Source organism: Cyrtonyx montezumae, unplaced genomic scaffold (genome assembly GCF_038088225.1).
Source record: "Cyrtonyx montezumae isolate F1298 unplaced genomic scaffold, pur_monq_1.0 scaffold_3, whole genome shotgun sequence".
Taxonomy (NCBI): Eukaryota; Metazoa; Chordata; class Aves; order Galliformes; family Odontophoridae; genus Cyrtonyx; species Cyrtonyx montezumae.
In genome coordinates, this window is record NW_027072034.1 from 149,651,570 (window position 1) to 149,665,917 (window position 14,348).

General features: G+C 43.3%; 2 protein-coding genes across 5 annotated transcripts in view; one reads left to right on the forward strand and one right to left on the reverse strand.

Moving 5' to 3' along the window:
- GSAP (gamma-secretase activating protein) overlaps nucleotides 1-14,348 on the reverse strand; it is a 416,138-nt gene that overhangs the window by 154,911 nt on the left and 246,879 nt on the right. The gene's annotated exons all lie outside the window — the stretch shown is intronic.
- The window catches only part of RSBN1L (round spermatid basic protein 1 like), a 42,924-nt gene that overhangs the window by 1,361 nt on the left and 27,215 nt on the right, over nucleotides 1-14,348 (forward strand). For 2 of the 4 annotated variants that reach the window (XM_065743678.1, XM_065743674.1), the window contains exons 2-3: nucleotides 798-874; nucleotides 9,601-9,718. The exons of 1 other annotated variant lie outside the window; for it this stretch is intronic. In XM_065743678.1, the coding sequence (XP_065599750.1) occupies nucleotides 798-874; nucleotides 9,601-9,718 (195 nt within the window). The remainder of the gene's footprint in view (nucleotides 1-797; nucleotides 875-9,600; nucleotides 9,719-14,348) is intronic. One more of the 4 variants, XM_065743676.1, reaches the window with a different exon arrangement.

Here is a 14,348-nt window from a genome sequence, read left to right on the forward strand (position 1 = left end):
AAGTCTCTGGTTCAGTGTTAGACATTCAGGTTCACTTACGTTTGAGGTTTGGGGTTTTTTCTTTTTTGAGTTGTTTGCACACAATGTGCTGAACCAAAAGAGCACATCTTCCTGCTGGGGTCTCGACTGCTCCTGCACAAGCAGGCTCAAACTGCGTCATTGCAACGCCTTCAAATACTTCAGCAGGGAGGCTTCCTTTTCCCTGCTCTTATTTAAGAGATGAATTGTGAAAAATCTTCAGAAATGATTTTTATACACTTTACTGTTGGTGAAATCCTTTTAGTTCTCCACGATAGCTGCTGAGAAACTCCCACTGTATCTTCCTTGCCAAAATATGGAAATCATAACCATATTCACATGGATTGCCATGGTATCCCACCAGTGTTACGCCGCTGTGCTAATAAATCTCTGAGAACAATATTATAGTGGCGGGATGAAATATTCTTGCAAGTTGGTGAAAGAAATGATGACAGTGGTGGTGTCAATGGAGTCATTATTTACCCTGTAGAAGCCTGATAGAGAATGTTCTGTTGCAGGGAAGGATGCTTTTTGTTACAAGCATGAGTACTCAATGTTTTAGCTGCTAGTTGCTCAGAACAGATGTTTTTAGCTTTAGTTTGGTTTTAGAAGCCTGCGTACAGGCAGCAAACAACATTTTCCAAGGCATATGAACCCTTTATGGCATCAGGGTCTCTAGATTTGTTTAGAGGAAGTGGTTTCTGTAGCTCTAACTCGGTGACATGGTTTTGTGCGGAATTGAAGAACTTCGTATTCACTGAACTGTGTATTTTCTTCAGAAATGAGGGGTGCATCCTCTGCAGAGAGCAGCTGGCCTTTTAGAAAGGTTGCTCCGTGCTGGACTGTAGATGAAAGATCAGATTTGTGCTGTTGATAGTGCGAGTAGTTTACTTTCAAGAGAGGAAAGGAGGAAGGCAGTGTTATGATAGATGGAGAAAAAGAATCTCCCTGGGAAGGGGGGGAGGGCGTTCACAATGCTCACTGCAGAGGAAGATGAAGAGTGATACATTAAGGCAGGGGGAGGGTGCTGTGTTCTAGAAGAGGATATCAGAGGGTTTCAGTGTGCAGCAGTGTTTCAGAGCAACAGAATATAAGATCCTTCCACGAAGGCAGGAGGAATTAGCATTCAAAAGCTGTTCAAGTGGGAGGTGTTTCTGATCTTGGTATGGGGTGAAAAGCATGTAGGTAGATACTGTAGAAAAGCAAGGAAGGATAGGGGAGAGGAGGGCGGGAGAGAGCAGTGCAGGCAGCCTGCAAGTGTGATGGTGGGAAATGAAAGGATTTTGTGTAATTAAATAAAACAGCCACAACACCAGAAGATCTGAGAGGCATGCGTGCACAGAATATGTAGAGAGAAGGTAGGAATAAAACGTGCCCCTTGTAAATGAATGAGCTTGGTTTGTAAAAGCTGTTGTATGAGCAGCTGCTAGTGCTTTCTAAAACAACCTAATGCAGGCAAATGCGGTCTGCTGTTCTCTGCAGTCTGTAGTTACACGGCCTTCTTTGCTTTTGGTGCTGTGGAATATGAGCAGCATCATGGGATTGACAGTATTGTTTTTTCTTAGCATTCACAACCAATAGATTTATCAGGTTCTTGCCTGCCAGAAGGGAAATTGTGCAGCTTGATAGAAATGAAAGTGATTGAAAAATAAGCAGGTGGAACAGGCAAGGCTTCCCTGATTGTTATAATGTTCTCAAGGTACAAGAACTGCACTCAGTCCTGTGCAGCTGGAGTGGATGTGGATTGTGTGTAGGTACAAGAGGAGTGGAATTTCACATTGAGCTTGGAGCTGAGGAGACTGCTAGTGGCTGTGGGCTGGGAGGAGTTGGGCTTCAGATCAGTGAGCTGCGTTTGTACCCTTCTGCCTGGAGCAGTTACTGAGCTTGGAGAAAAAGCTGGGAAAGGAGGAAGGGCCTGTGTGAGCCTTGGAGCAGGGAAAATGAGGAGTGGAGTCAGGGGGAGAGGAATGGCCAGGTGTGTGCTGTGGAGCTGCTGGGGCTGTGGTATTGATGAGGCAGTACGAGGCATCACTGCGTATGGTGATGGGGAGTGAAGGAATGTGAGGCCTGAACTTGGAAAATGGTCATCATGGGGCTTGCAGACAGTGGTACCCCTGTCAGCACTACAGTTAGGAGCAGCGTATTTGACACAGGGGAGGAAATGGTGGGGAATTTGCACCTACCATTTTAACTTCTCAAGGAGAGCTGAGTGTGAGAGCCCATGCCCTTGGCTTGCAGTGCAGTTCTGAGGATGCAGAACCTGGCTGTGAAGTGCCCTTCTTTCTGCAGCAATAGGAAGGCACTGAGCTTGGTTATGGAAGAGATGGATGATGTCTTTGAGAGCTATTTTGGTATTTCCTTCCTTGAACAAGTGTTCACGTGGAGGTTTTTCTGGTCTTTGCCTTCACTGGAAGGCCCTTGAACTTGCAGAGTCAGAGGCAGGCCGGCCAGCCTGTGGCTCGAGGAGATGAGTGGAGCAGAGCGAGCCCTTCTGGGGTGGTGGTTGGGCATGCAGAGGACTGGGAAAAGCATTTTGCCATCTGTGAACTTATCTTGCAAATAAGAGATTGGAGTCTGTTTAAAATAAGCTTAAATTTTACTTGGCCTGTACGTTTTGGGTAGTGGAATTAAAAGTTATGTAACTCATGTTGTTTTAAAACGTGGTGTGAATCTGACGGAAATGTCTGCCTTCCCAGTTTATGGCTGTACCAGTTCAGTTAGTTATTTAACTGATAGTCTGCTCGAGCAGTTCATAGTTGAAATAGTTTTGTTAGCAGTGCAAAGCTCAGATGAGCCACTCCCCACTTCATCAGCCTAAGGCTGCCTGTTTTTTGTTTTGTTTTGTTCCAGGCTGACTGCAGGGCCTGAGCCAAATTCATCAGACGTCTTCTCTGTTTCCTTGCCATTTCTGCATGCAGCTTTCCTCTCCCTCCTTCCTTCAGTTTTTTCTTAAATGATGTCTTTGCTGATAAGACTGCCTAAGTATACAAGCAATTACAAAATGAGATTGGTATTTTTAACTTGCTGATGGGGTTTTCCCATGTGAGCGAGAAGGCAAAGCTGAGCCTGGTACTGGAGCTCTTACTTTTTTTTTCCCTCCTTCTTCCTGCTGTCTTTGAAACATGGATTGAATGGTATTTTAGATGAACAGTTGCCAGTGATTCTTCTGGTAACTTTGTGGCTTTGACTTGCCTGACGCTTCTGGTTTTTAAACCTGTAAACAGTAGCACTTTTCAGACTTCTTGAAGTCAGCTTGCGTCTGGTAGGAAGTTCGTTTTGTAGCCTAAGCTGGGTTGGAGAAAACTTTGGATGTTAATCTGTTTCCCTGCTTTAGGTCTGGGACCGTCATCTGATGAAGTAGGTTGTTTTTTTTCTTCTTCTGCTAAACACTGCCCGTTTCTGTTTACTTCTCTTTCCTTTGCCCTTTTTTTTGGTGCTGTCCTGTAGCTCAAACACCCCCATCTTTTCCCCCTGCTCCTCTCAGTTCAGCAGTCATGTCTGTGCTTGTGAGGCCTCCTGAGCTCTCCCCTCTGAATCCTTTATTCCTGTCTAGGTATTCTGCTTACCCTGGTTGTAGAATCAAAAATCATTTTTCTCCCTCGAAACGCAAGGAGTGGATTGAATTCTCAGACCTGAAACCTCTTTGGAGGCCGTGTTTGCAGCTGCCACGTTCGCTGCTACTGATTTCTGATGCAACTCCCCTGTGCTTGTGCTTAAACCTGGCTCGTGTGCTGCTGTGTGTAGAAGGGCTCCTTTCAAACTGCAAAGGTCAGAGGAATTGCAGAGACTAAGTTGAAACTAATTGCGAGATTTTTTGTTTCTGAAAGAGGTCTTCCTTCCCTCCTGTTCACGTTGGGGTTGGGAAAACATGCTTAGCCAGCAAGGGGATTTCTTCAGTCATATTGTGTGTTTTAAACTTGAATTACTGAATGGGATGTCTATCAAATATTCCTTTTTTTTAATAATAATAATAAAAAAACTACTGTGATGGTTTTCTCTCAAAAATGTATAAGTGGGTTATTTTTGTATGTTGAGTCAGAAGTGCACATTGCGTGTCTAGATAAAAGTGCAGGTGTTGAAACCGTTAAGGTAGTGACATTAAAGGCACATGACATGTCTGTGTGCCAGGTTAACATGAGTTCTTGAGGTTTTATGTTGTAGATATTTGCATCGTAAGTAGGAGAGAGATGGAAGGAGCACTGCTGGGCTGCCCTCTTCCTCCCCTTTACCTTTGGTTCTGGTGCTGTTGTGTTCACCATATTGATGGTGTCCATTAGCAATAGTTTGTAAATATTTTGCCTGATGTGCAGCGACAGTCCTTAAATCAAAGGGAGGAGGGAGAGGCAGGATACTTTGAACGTAATCTCTGGCTGACTGTTAATGTGGGTTACCATCTGGAAAGTTGATGTGAAGCAGCTGCGGCTTTTGGCTCCTGACAAGGTCCTGAAGCTCGTCTCTTAATGCGCAGACAGACTTGTTCAAGCTCCAGCATGGGCCCGAAGGTGCAAACTTCACGATGTGACAGCTACTACTTTGTGCATAATCCAGTGCAGAGCATTTTTCACTTATTCTGTATGTTCTTGATTTACCTTTTTCCTCCAGAAAGTTCGCAGTAAAGAACTGACTACGTTTCTGAAATCTGAATGGTACGATCTGTCAGCTTGTGTTTGTATTTGCTGTTTGTGAAAGCGTTGCAGTCGCTGTGGAAAGGTATCTGGTTTGGAAGTGGAAAACTCCTTTTATAGCCTGAATTAATTTGCCTAGTCGTGTGCCTTCATTTAGGAAGGGAGGTGCAAGATGTCTTCATAATGGAATTTTGTCTGTCTAGGACACGCTGCTGTTGCTGCATTTCACAGAATCATAGGGGTTGGAAGGGACTTCTAGAGATTGAGTCCAACCCACTGCCAAAGCAGCTCCCTGCACCAGGTGATACACTGCAGTTTCAGTCCTGGGTATGCTGTTTTGATACCGCAACCCTTCTGTGGCAAAAGTTGCTGGTGTGGCATGATGTGAGTGAGATGAGATGCTCCTTAGAGGTAGTCCCTGACGTACATCCAGTGAGCTGTGAGTCAGTGTTTTGTGGACTGCTGGCTTCTTTAGTGCTGTATGCTGCAAGGTTACTGTGGCAGAAGCAGGCATTGGGGTAATGGGAAATCGCTGTCGGCTGTTCCCTGTCTCAGGACCCCGAGGTGAGCAGCATGAGGCGTTGGTCATCCAGCTGGGCTCTCACTGCATGCTGTGTAGGTTTCTAGTTGATGTGAAGGTCGAGGGCTTCGGTATGAGTGATGCCCTGATAAAACAGGAGATGTTAGTTGAAACCTCCAGCAGAGGAGCTGGTGTTTTCCCAGAGGCTTGTTTCATTGCTTTTTCTTCTTTAAATTGGAATCATATATAGTTGATCTTTTTCCTGTCACTTCCAAGGTGATGGATGGCATCGTGACTGTCTCCTTCCCCTCAAGGCAGTGCAGTACAGAGCAGTAATTTTGAAGATGTTTTTCCATTTGCCAAGCAGGCAGAGCAGACTTAGTAGGATTTTTTTTAAATCTTGTAAAATTTATTTTGATCCATTGATTTTTTTTTTTAAGTCAAATCCTCATATGCAATACCTGAGTAATCTTCAGATTATCCCTTCCCAGAACAACTTTGTTAAAAGAGAGAGCACATGTAACTCAGCTTAAATAAAGCTGAATTTTGTATTGTGAAAGCTGGAATGGGAAAGGAGTTCCTGATATGTAGATATCCTGAGGTGGTTTCACTGAAAGGTAATGGATGCTTTTGATGATATTTTGGTAGGGGGATTATGAACCTTTCTGTGATATGCTGCAGAACATGCTGTATTGTAGGGCTTGGTTGAATCTTTTATTAATATTGAACATCTTATTTGTCAATTTTTTGATGTCTGCTTTTTAATTCTTTAAGTGCCCTTTTACCCTCAAACACAGCAGCCCTGTGGGAGAAAGTTCCTCAGCTCTTTGGTGAGTTGTTCCAGCAACTAACTTGTGTCTTTGTGCACTTTATTCTGTTTAATTTTGTTATCTCAACTGAAGAAAAAGCCATAGTGTGATGGTTTTTGGAGTGGGGGTGTTGACTCCAGCTTCCAATCACTGGTACCTGTGTGTGTTTTTTCCTTCAGTGTAAGACCTTTCTATTGAGACTGGTCAGCCCTCTTTGAGTCAAATGATCCTTTCACCTGACTTTGAACTCAGATGATCTCTTCGTTAGTATATGAAACTTCTTAATTCATTAACTGCTTTTCTGAGTGTTTAGCACTTCATTATAGTGAAGGGAAACTGTTCCCCTGGCAGAGTTGTGATGTACAGAGGTGGAGGCTGTTGGTACTTGATGTTCTCTTGTCCCAGGTTGCTGCTGTCTATGTTAGGTTATCACTCGGAGGACTGTCTCATCCTGTTACCTGCTGCAGCTCCAGCCTTTTCTTCCCCCTAGTTCTGTTTATTAGAAGTGATATTGGTGGAAGATAGTTGTAGAATATCCTGTGGGCACAGAAAGGTCGCTGCAATCACCTCTACCTTTTTGCTGTTTGGGGATATGACAGCCCTACACACGAGGCAGGGACTGAAGCTTTGGTGTCAGTAGTAGCTGCTACCAAAAGATCTCCATACCGCTATGACAGGTTCCAGGTGCTGTTAACTTGCTCAAGGGAACAAACTCTCTTATTGGTTGTTAACTGTGCAAAGTGTAGGTTGTAAATTGCCTAACATTGGGTCCATTTGTCTTAAAATGGGGCTTACTTTTAAAGTTGTGAAGAGGTTTCTTGGTTGAGAATGTGAGATTCGGGTTAAGTGTCATACAACTGCAGTGGATGGATCCTTTATTCTGGAGAATCCACTCCAAAGGATCGTGTTCTGGGGCCTCCTGGAAACTCATCGGGAGCTCTGGCCTGCATTGAAATGTGTCAGCTGTGCTGGGCAGGAGCATGTGTACGTGTTGGCAGGAGTTAGTGTGGGGACTGTTTGGGGAACTGTGCTTGTGCTTCCTTGTTAGATGCCAGATGTGTATCTTAATCACGTGCATGGGCTCATCTCTCTGCTGGATGCTCTGAAAGTTACAGCAGTATCCTTCATGGTGAACTAAATCTTAGGGGAATTTGGGTGCGTTTTATCTCTGTGTCCCATTGGAAGCTGTGAAATGGGACGTGTCACTGCAGAACTTGAGAGCTGTGTGTGAGTTCTGCCAGACAGACTAGAAAATATTTATTTTCCTCTGGAAGATGTTTGTCCTGGAAATTCAGTTCAGAGGAGGAAACCTGATGGTTTGTATGTGTAGACTAGGATTCTCGATTGCTTTTTACCTGCCTCAGGCTTGGTCCCAGGATAGCACTGTCATTTCTGCATCAGAATTAGTTGGTTTCAAACCTTCCTCAGCTGCCTTCAGTGCATCCACAGTCCCCTCAGTTATGGCGTGCTTGGGGCTGTTGCTGGAGGATATCAAAGGATGCTTCCATTGTTTCTTTTGTCTTTAACTTGCTACCATTATCCATGCTAATTGCTTTTTAGATCTGAAAGTAAAGTGGAGGTTCTTTAGCCTTCCAGTTTATTCTCTGTTCTCGCATGTTGCTTCTATCAGAACTGCAGGATTCCTCAGCCTGGGATGCTTGTCACATGCCTACAATAAAGGATTCTTTCAGTCATTCTCTCATCCTCTTTCAGCCAGGCTCAGCATTTGTATATGCTCTTCAATTTGTCTTTGATTTGTAAGTGATAGAAGTCAAGTGTATCTCTTAACAGTATGCAAATACTACGAGAAAGTCTCGATTTTTCCATGATAATGATAATCCTGGCAGAGCTGAACACTGATGCAGGCTCCAAATCAAGCCTGGTGTTACTGCCTCCTTGTAGAGTGAGTGTCTGCTTTCAGAGTGGTGAAATCTGTTGTATAATTTATTGCCTGCTTCGTACTTCTGCGTTGCAGGGATTTACAGTCTGGGGGTTTGTCTGTGTGGGGGGAGCTGACTGGAGAGGAAGATTAATGTCTGGTTCATCTACTCCTAGGAAATACGGATTTGTGCTGCTGAGAAAAATGGGTACGGTGGTTTGCTGCACAGATCAGTCTGATTTGGCATCCTGTCTCACAGAACCATCGGAGGGTTGGTCTTAGACATGGCTGTTTCACTCGCTTAGAACTAGGCCTTGCAGGCAGTTTTAAGCATTATTCCTTTTTTGTGTGTGTTGCAGCATGGTTTTTCCCTCTTTCCACTGCCTGCCCTGATCTGTGCATAGGCAACAGAACATATGTCGCTTGTCATTTCTCTTGGTTTTTGATTTTCATTTGTTCTGGCTCTACCCAGAATGCATTCTTCCTGACTGCGGGGACGTGAGCTCCATACCTTAATTAGAAAACTCTTAAAATAGTAGGGATGCTGCGGAGTCGTCATTACAGCATTCGTTTACGTAGATTAGTCAAACCCTTCCACTTTTTAACTATTGACGTGCTTCATAAATAGTTTGGGTATATATTGCACTACAGAACTGAAGGCTTTTGTTTGGCTGGGATGAGTATTTCCCATTCGATAGTATTGAAGATGCTTGCTTCTATTTTCTATGAATGCTTGGGGTAAATAGGTTTCTCCTTATATCCATGTGGGGTTAAGAATGGAGGCACCATAAATGGTACATCAGCATTGCCTCTCAGCTGTGTTAGAGATGAAGCGTTCTGAAACACACCATCGTGTAGAAGCTTGGAGTGGGGTTTTCTCCCTCCCTGTGGAGGTTAAAAACCCTGGTAAACCCACAGAGAAGCTACCTGGCTTCTGGCCCAGAAATGAGACCTGAAGTGTTGGTTGTGAGGCTTAAATGCTTCACCTCAAAGGTGATTCTAAAGTCACCTTGAAAAGATAAGTCCCAGAAAGCATTTCTTTTTGTGGGTCTAGTACTGTAATGTAGAAAGCGTGCTTAAAGACCTTACTTAATGACAAAGACATGAAAACACGGAATGACCTGGCAGTGAGGTAAATAAATAACTGCTTGAGTTAGACCTGTGCAATTACAGATTTTCTGACAAATAGTAAACTGGCAAACCTTTCCTTATCATGTCTCATTCTCTTCACTGCATCTTACTGGTGTTAACACGTTACTAGTGTGGCCGGTAAACAGGTTGAACGTGAAGATTTATTTTGTCAGCTGCAAAATCTTTCACGTTTTGAGCTATTGATGACAACCTTACGTGAGATTTCTAGTGTATATGCACATCCAGGAAAATATAAACCCCTCTCTTTTCCCATTTCTGGTCTAATACATGTAGCATGAGTATCCAGAAATAAGAGCTGCATCCGGATGAGAAGTAAGAACAGAGGGCAGAAGGAGTAAATAAAAATGGTTGTTAACTGTATGCAGTTAACATGCTGACTTGTTGGATACAGTTCTAGCATAATAAAAACAACACTGGTCTAGGTTTAATAAGCTTATCTTGAATTATGCAACAGATAAATATTAGCTTTTCATATTACAAGTCCTGGGTTTTCCTCATAACTCATTTTATCCTCTTAATAGGGCCTGCATAATACTAACGCGAAACGTGCACGCAACAAAGCTTGCTGTTCCCACTTAATCATAAAATATTTGCATTTCAGCTCAAATCAAAGAGAAAATGAAAGAAAGGGAAAAGAAGCAGAAAGAGAAGAAGAAGCACAAAATAATGAATGAAATAAAGAAAGAAAATGGAGAAATCAAGTTGTTGCAGAAAGGTAGGTTAAACTGCATAGTGTTTTTTCTTTGCAGTATTTAAAACCTTTGTGATTGGATTGAGTGCTGAATCTCAAGTTTTTTATTTTAATCTAGAAGCCATTGTCTCAGCATGGCTGGTGTAACACTTGTAATTTAATACTTTGATTATAAATGCTAACTCTTGTCAAATGTGTTAGGTACTGCAATTGAAAAATAGAACTGTTACCACGGTGCTTTTTGTGCAGAGGTTACTGAAAATGCCCTGGAGGACCCTGCTCGTTGGTCTCAGCCAACACGGGTTCCTCAGGGGAAGGCCCTGTTTAGCTAACTGAATTTCCTTTTATGACGAAGGCTCCCATCTCATTGACTGAGAGGGGCCAGTTGATGTTATCTTTTTGGATTTCAGTACAGCTAAAGCTTTCAATGCTGTTTCTCACACTTTCTGGATAGAATGTACCCTGTGCAGCTAGACAAAAGCATAATGTGAGCAGTTGGCTGACAGGTTGGGCCAAAGGCTTATAGTGAATGGGGTTACATCAGACTGGTGGTCAGTCACTAGTGGAGTACCCCAGGGCTCTGTTTCAGAGCCAGTTCTCTTTAATGCTTTCATAAATTACTTGGATGTAGAACTATGGTGTGTTTTGAGCAAGTTTCTTGACAGTGCTGAACTGGGAGTAGCTGTTGACTCTGAGGGTGGAGAGACCTTGCATAGAGAAGTCCTGTTTCTCTCAGCCTCTCTCTCTCTGAGTGATGCTGTACTCCCCTAGTCGTCTTCCTGGCCCATTGCTGGATTTACTCCAGTGTGCCAATGTCCGTCTTGGGTTGCTGACCTAGAGTTTGGTGTGACACTCCAGAAGTGTTACACCAGTGCTCAGTGAGGTGGAGGAATTGTCTCTGTCAGCCTGCTGGCAGAGCTCTCGACTCCGTCCAGGAGTCTGTTAACTGGTGGCTCATGGTCAGCTTGTCGTTCTTGAGGACCACTGAGTCCTTTCCTGCCAGGCTACTTTCCAGCCATGCTTTGTCTTCAGCCTGAAGGGAGCTGAAGTTCTGCACTTCCCATGTTAACTTTGTGAGACCTTTGTTGGCTTAATTCTCCCCAGCCTGTCAGGCTCCCTCTGGCTTGGCAGCACAACCTTCTTGTGCATCAGCCACTCCCTCCTTCCAGTTTTACACTGTCTGCAGACCCGCTGAGGGCTGCGCTTTGTCTCATCATCCCCATCATTAATGAAAATGTCATTAATGAAAATGTCAAACAGTACTCACCCAAGGTATCAGCACCTGGAATGCTCCTGTAGTGACTGTCTTCCTGCTGGACTCTGTGCTGCTGATCACAGCCCTTTGAGGACATCAGTAAAGTTCTTCATCCACCTCCCTCTCCGTTGGCTTCGTTGTTGTGAGGGTGTTGCTTGTTTGAGTAGATCCCATGTTTTTTCTTATTTTCAGACTCTCCTTTTGTAGTTTAAGAACAAATTCCTGATAGATTTTTTCCTGTTACTGTATCTGCTGTAGGATTTTTATTTCCAATGAGAAATAAAACCCTCAAATCAAAACATTATCTTCAGTGCATTCATGTGAGGTCACAGGCACTTAATTGTGTAACGAGTATGTCACAGTTCAGAGTATAAATGCAACTCCAAGTAATTGCATTAGCAACTGACAGCTCATAACCTGTGCTGAGCAGATCTCAAGCTATCAGCTTAGACCTCGTGGAATATTTAAGCTGGTGACTTCCTGTGAAAAGATGCAACTTGTCTTTGTCAGCGTGGAAGGAAGTTGGTGGTTGAGATACTGAGCAATGCATAACTGCCTCAACAGTGAGAATGTTCAGGTTGTGTTTCTCTGCTATCCTTTCCTACCTTGTGTGCTGGATGGCAATAAAAATAGGGCATGGGGTAAGAACTTGCAAAGACAGCTACTGTTGTTACATGGATCTAATGAGAGGCACCTAGTGAGGGTATTGCACCTAAAATGGTGCTCTGTTGTTTACAGTTGGTGTAACAATAAATAAATAAACTGTGTGCCACGGGGGTTGTGTAAGATTACCTCTGCTCCTGAAAGCTGGTTGAATAACAGTGTGTGTTATCCTCATATAGAGCAGTGCTAAAAGTGGGTTAAATGCCTTGTCTGTGTTTCACAGTCTCCTGATATGTATTATCAGGCAAGAATCATATTTTAGGTTTCCTTTAGAAATTGTTCAGGAGCATTTTGTAGAGGCAGAGCTTGGTTTTGCTCGTGTCCTGCAGAAGTGTCTCTTGTTTCAGGGAAAGAAATGGGAGCAGTCATTAGAAAAGCAGGCAGGTCCCCTCCACTGGGTTTATATCCTGTTCAGAACAGCAGTTCTGGATGTGTCTGTGGGCTTCCCGAGATCTGGCTGGGTGTGCTTGAATGTTCTGTGACGATTGTACAGCATTTCCTGGTTACTTCTGCTGATGTAGCTTTATTTCCTGTGAGCTGAGGGCTGGAGAGCAAAGGCTCATGTGCTTGAAGGTGCAGCTTGTATGAGTCTGTGGTCAGCACCTCTGTGACCTTCTGAAAGATGAGTAACTATTTGTCTAAGGATATCTTCTTCCTGGAACAAAATTAAGCTCTAAGCCCTCTTACTCTAAGCTCAGAATTCACTGTGTGGACTTGAGAGCAAAGACAGACTTCAGTGCCAGTCTGTGAGGACCACAGATTTCCTCCATCCGGCTGTGAGGTCCAGATCTTGTTCTTAAAACATCTGCTGAATGCTTTTATTCTTAGGTTGCAAAGATGCTGGTAGTGTTTTGATCTGTCTTTTATTGTTTTTGGTCTTTCTGTTTGAGTCTTTCCTTAAAGAGGTGGTAATAGGCTGCATAGCTTCAGACAGTTAAACCAGGAGTCTGAGATGAGTGTGGCTAGCTTTTAAGAGGAAGTCAGTACTGAAGGCTTGGTGCTGTTTTACAAAGTCACTGTCCAAGCCTCATTCTGGTGCCTGGAAACGAATGCTGGCAGTTTGCTACTGCTGTTTGAGAAGCTTAGGGATGTAGGCTGTCTCCCTCAGTTTTGTTGCTGTTTCTGTTGAAAGCAACTTGCCCTAGTTTGGAAGAGGACAGCTCTGAAAAGGGGCATTTTTTTCAGGTCCTGCTTGTGAAAGCAAACGTTTGGCTCTTTCTGGTGGCTTTTGTATGCATCTACAGCTAAACGTTGTTTTTGTCATCTTTTTGCACTGGCAGGTATGCCTTTTTCTGCACAAAAGGATTATGTAGCTGCTGCTGCTTCTCTCTGCAGTCTTTTATTTGGAAGAGAGACCTGTGTTTCTTGGAAAAGAAGAAAACCTTGCACAGGCATGTTGTTAAATGTTAAGGAAATATAAGCAATTTAACCGTGCTCTTCCAAGACTGGGGGAGAAAAAAACTTCAATTGAAAATAAGACATTTCACACTGCTGTGATGACATGCAAAAAAATGGGGGGGGGGAGGGAAGGCTTATTTGTAATCAGTCCCATTTTTTTTCCTTTCAAAACAAAACACCAGCTCTATTTTCCTGATATTTGTTATTTCTTAAAATGCCGTAGGAGAAATGGTCAGTGTGTGTGCCTCCAAGGTTAAACATGTTGGCTCATGGAGTGTCAAAACACAAGCAAGAGCTGAGAGTAAACATCTTTATCTTACTGGCATTAATATCTGATGTACAAATTATTTTCAAAAGCTTTTTTATCTGGGAGGAATTGCATTTCATTGTACTTTCTTATGAACCTTCTAGATTTTTTTTTTTGAGTTTGCACAGAAGTAATTACGAAATCTGTGTGCTTGCGACCTCCATCTGAGTCATATGGCATGCTTTTTTCCCACTTGCTATATTTGGTCTTTGTGTTCCTCTACAAATCCTGAAACGTTTTCCTTATTTAATACACTTGTGTGGATGGGGATGGAAGAGGCTGAGGTAGGAGCAGAGGAGGCACAGCCCACCTCAGTCCATATGCAGCAAGTTGCCATCTTCTCCCTGTAAAATAGATGCATGCAGAGTAAAACATGTAAAATAACAGGTATGGTATGTGTGGTGAGATCATCTGAGAGTTTGATGCAGATGTCTTTGCTTCTACTTGCCTTTTGTTTTTCCCCTCCTCTTTACCTCCTTTCTGCTGCCGAAGTTGTTGCTTCCTGTGCTACACCTGTCTAGCTAATGCCTTCAGTTGGCATGGATTGCTGAGAACCTGAGTGGATCCCACAGTGCTGGACTTGTGTGATCCCTGCTGTCATACAGGGTGACACCATGTCAGCAGCTGTCAGCCTGAGGAGGAGGGAAGCTGCGCCAGCATTGAAGGAGGGGGGAAAAAAAAAGATGAAAGAAACCAACCCGAGCTGCTGCCTGTGTAACCTATGCAGGCTATCAAGTTCTTTGTGTAATTTCTTTGACTGGAAAATATCCAAATAATTGTTCTGAAGGATCTAAGTACGAATCATATAATTTCTATGTCACAAATTAATGAAAATATTTTTTTCTCTGAGCTGACCAAAATCTTCAAGAGGACTGATGTGGTTTACTCAGCCTCTTTTGAAAGTACACTGACTTTTTCCATAGCAGGCTGAAGGAAGTGTGTATGCTTCCTTTGCCTCTTGAAGTGAAATGCTTCATTGACTTAAGATGATGAAATCAACACTTCTCACTCCGTATTGTATTTTTAAAATC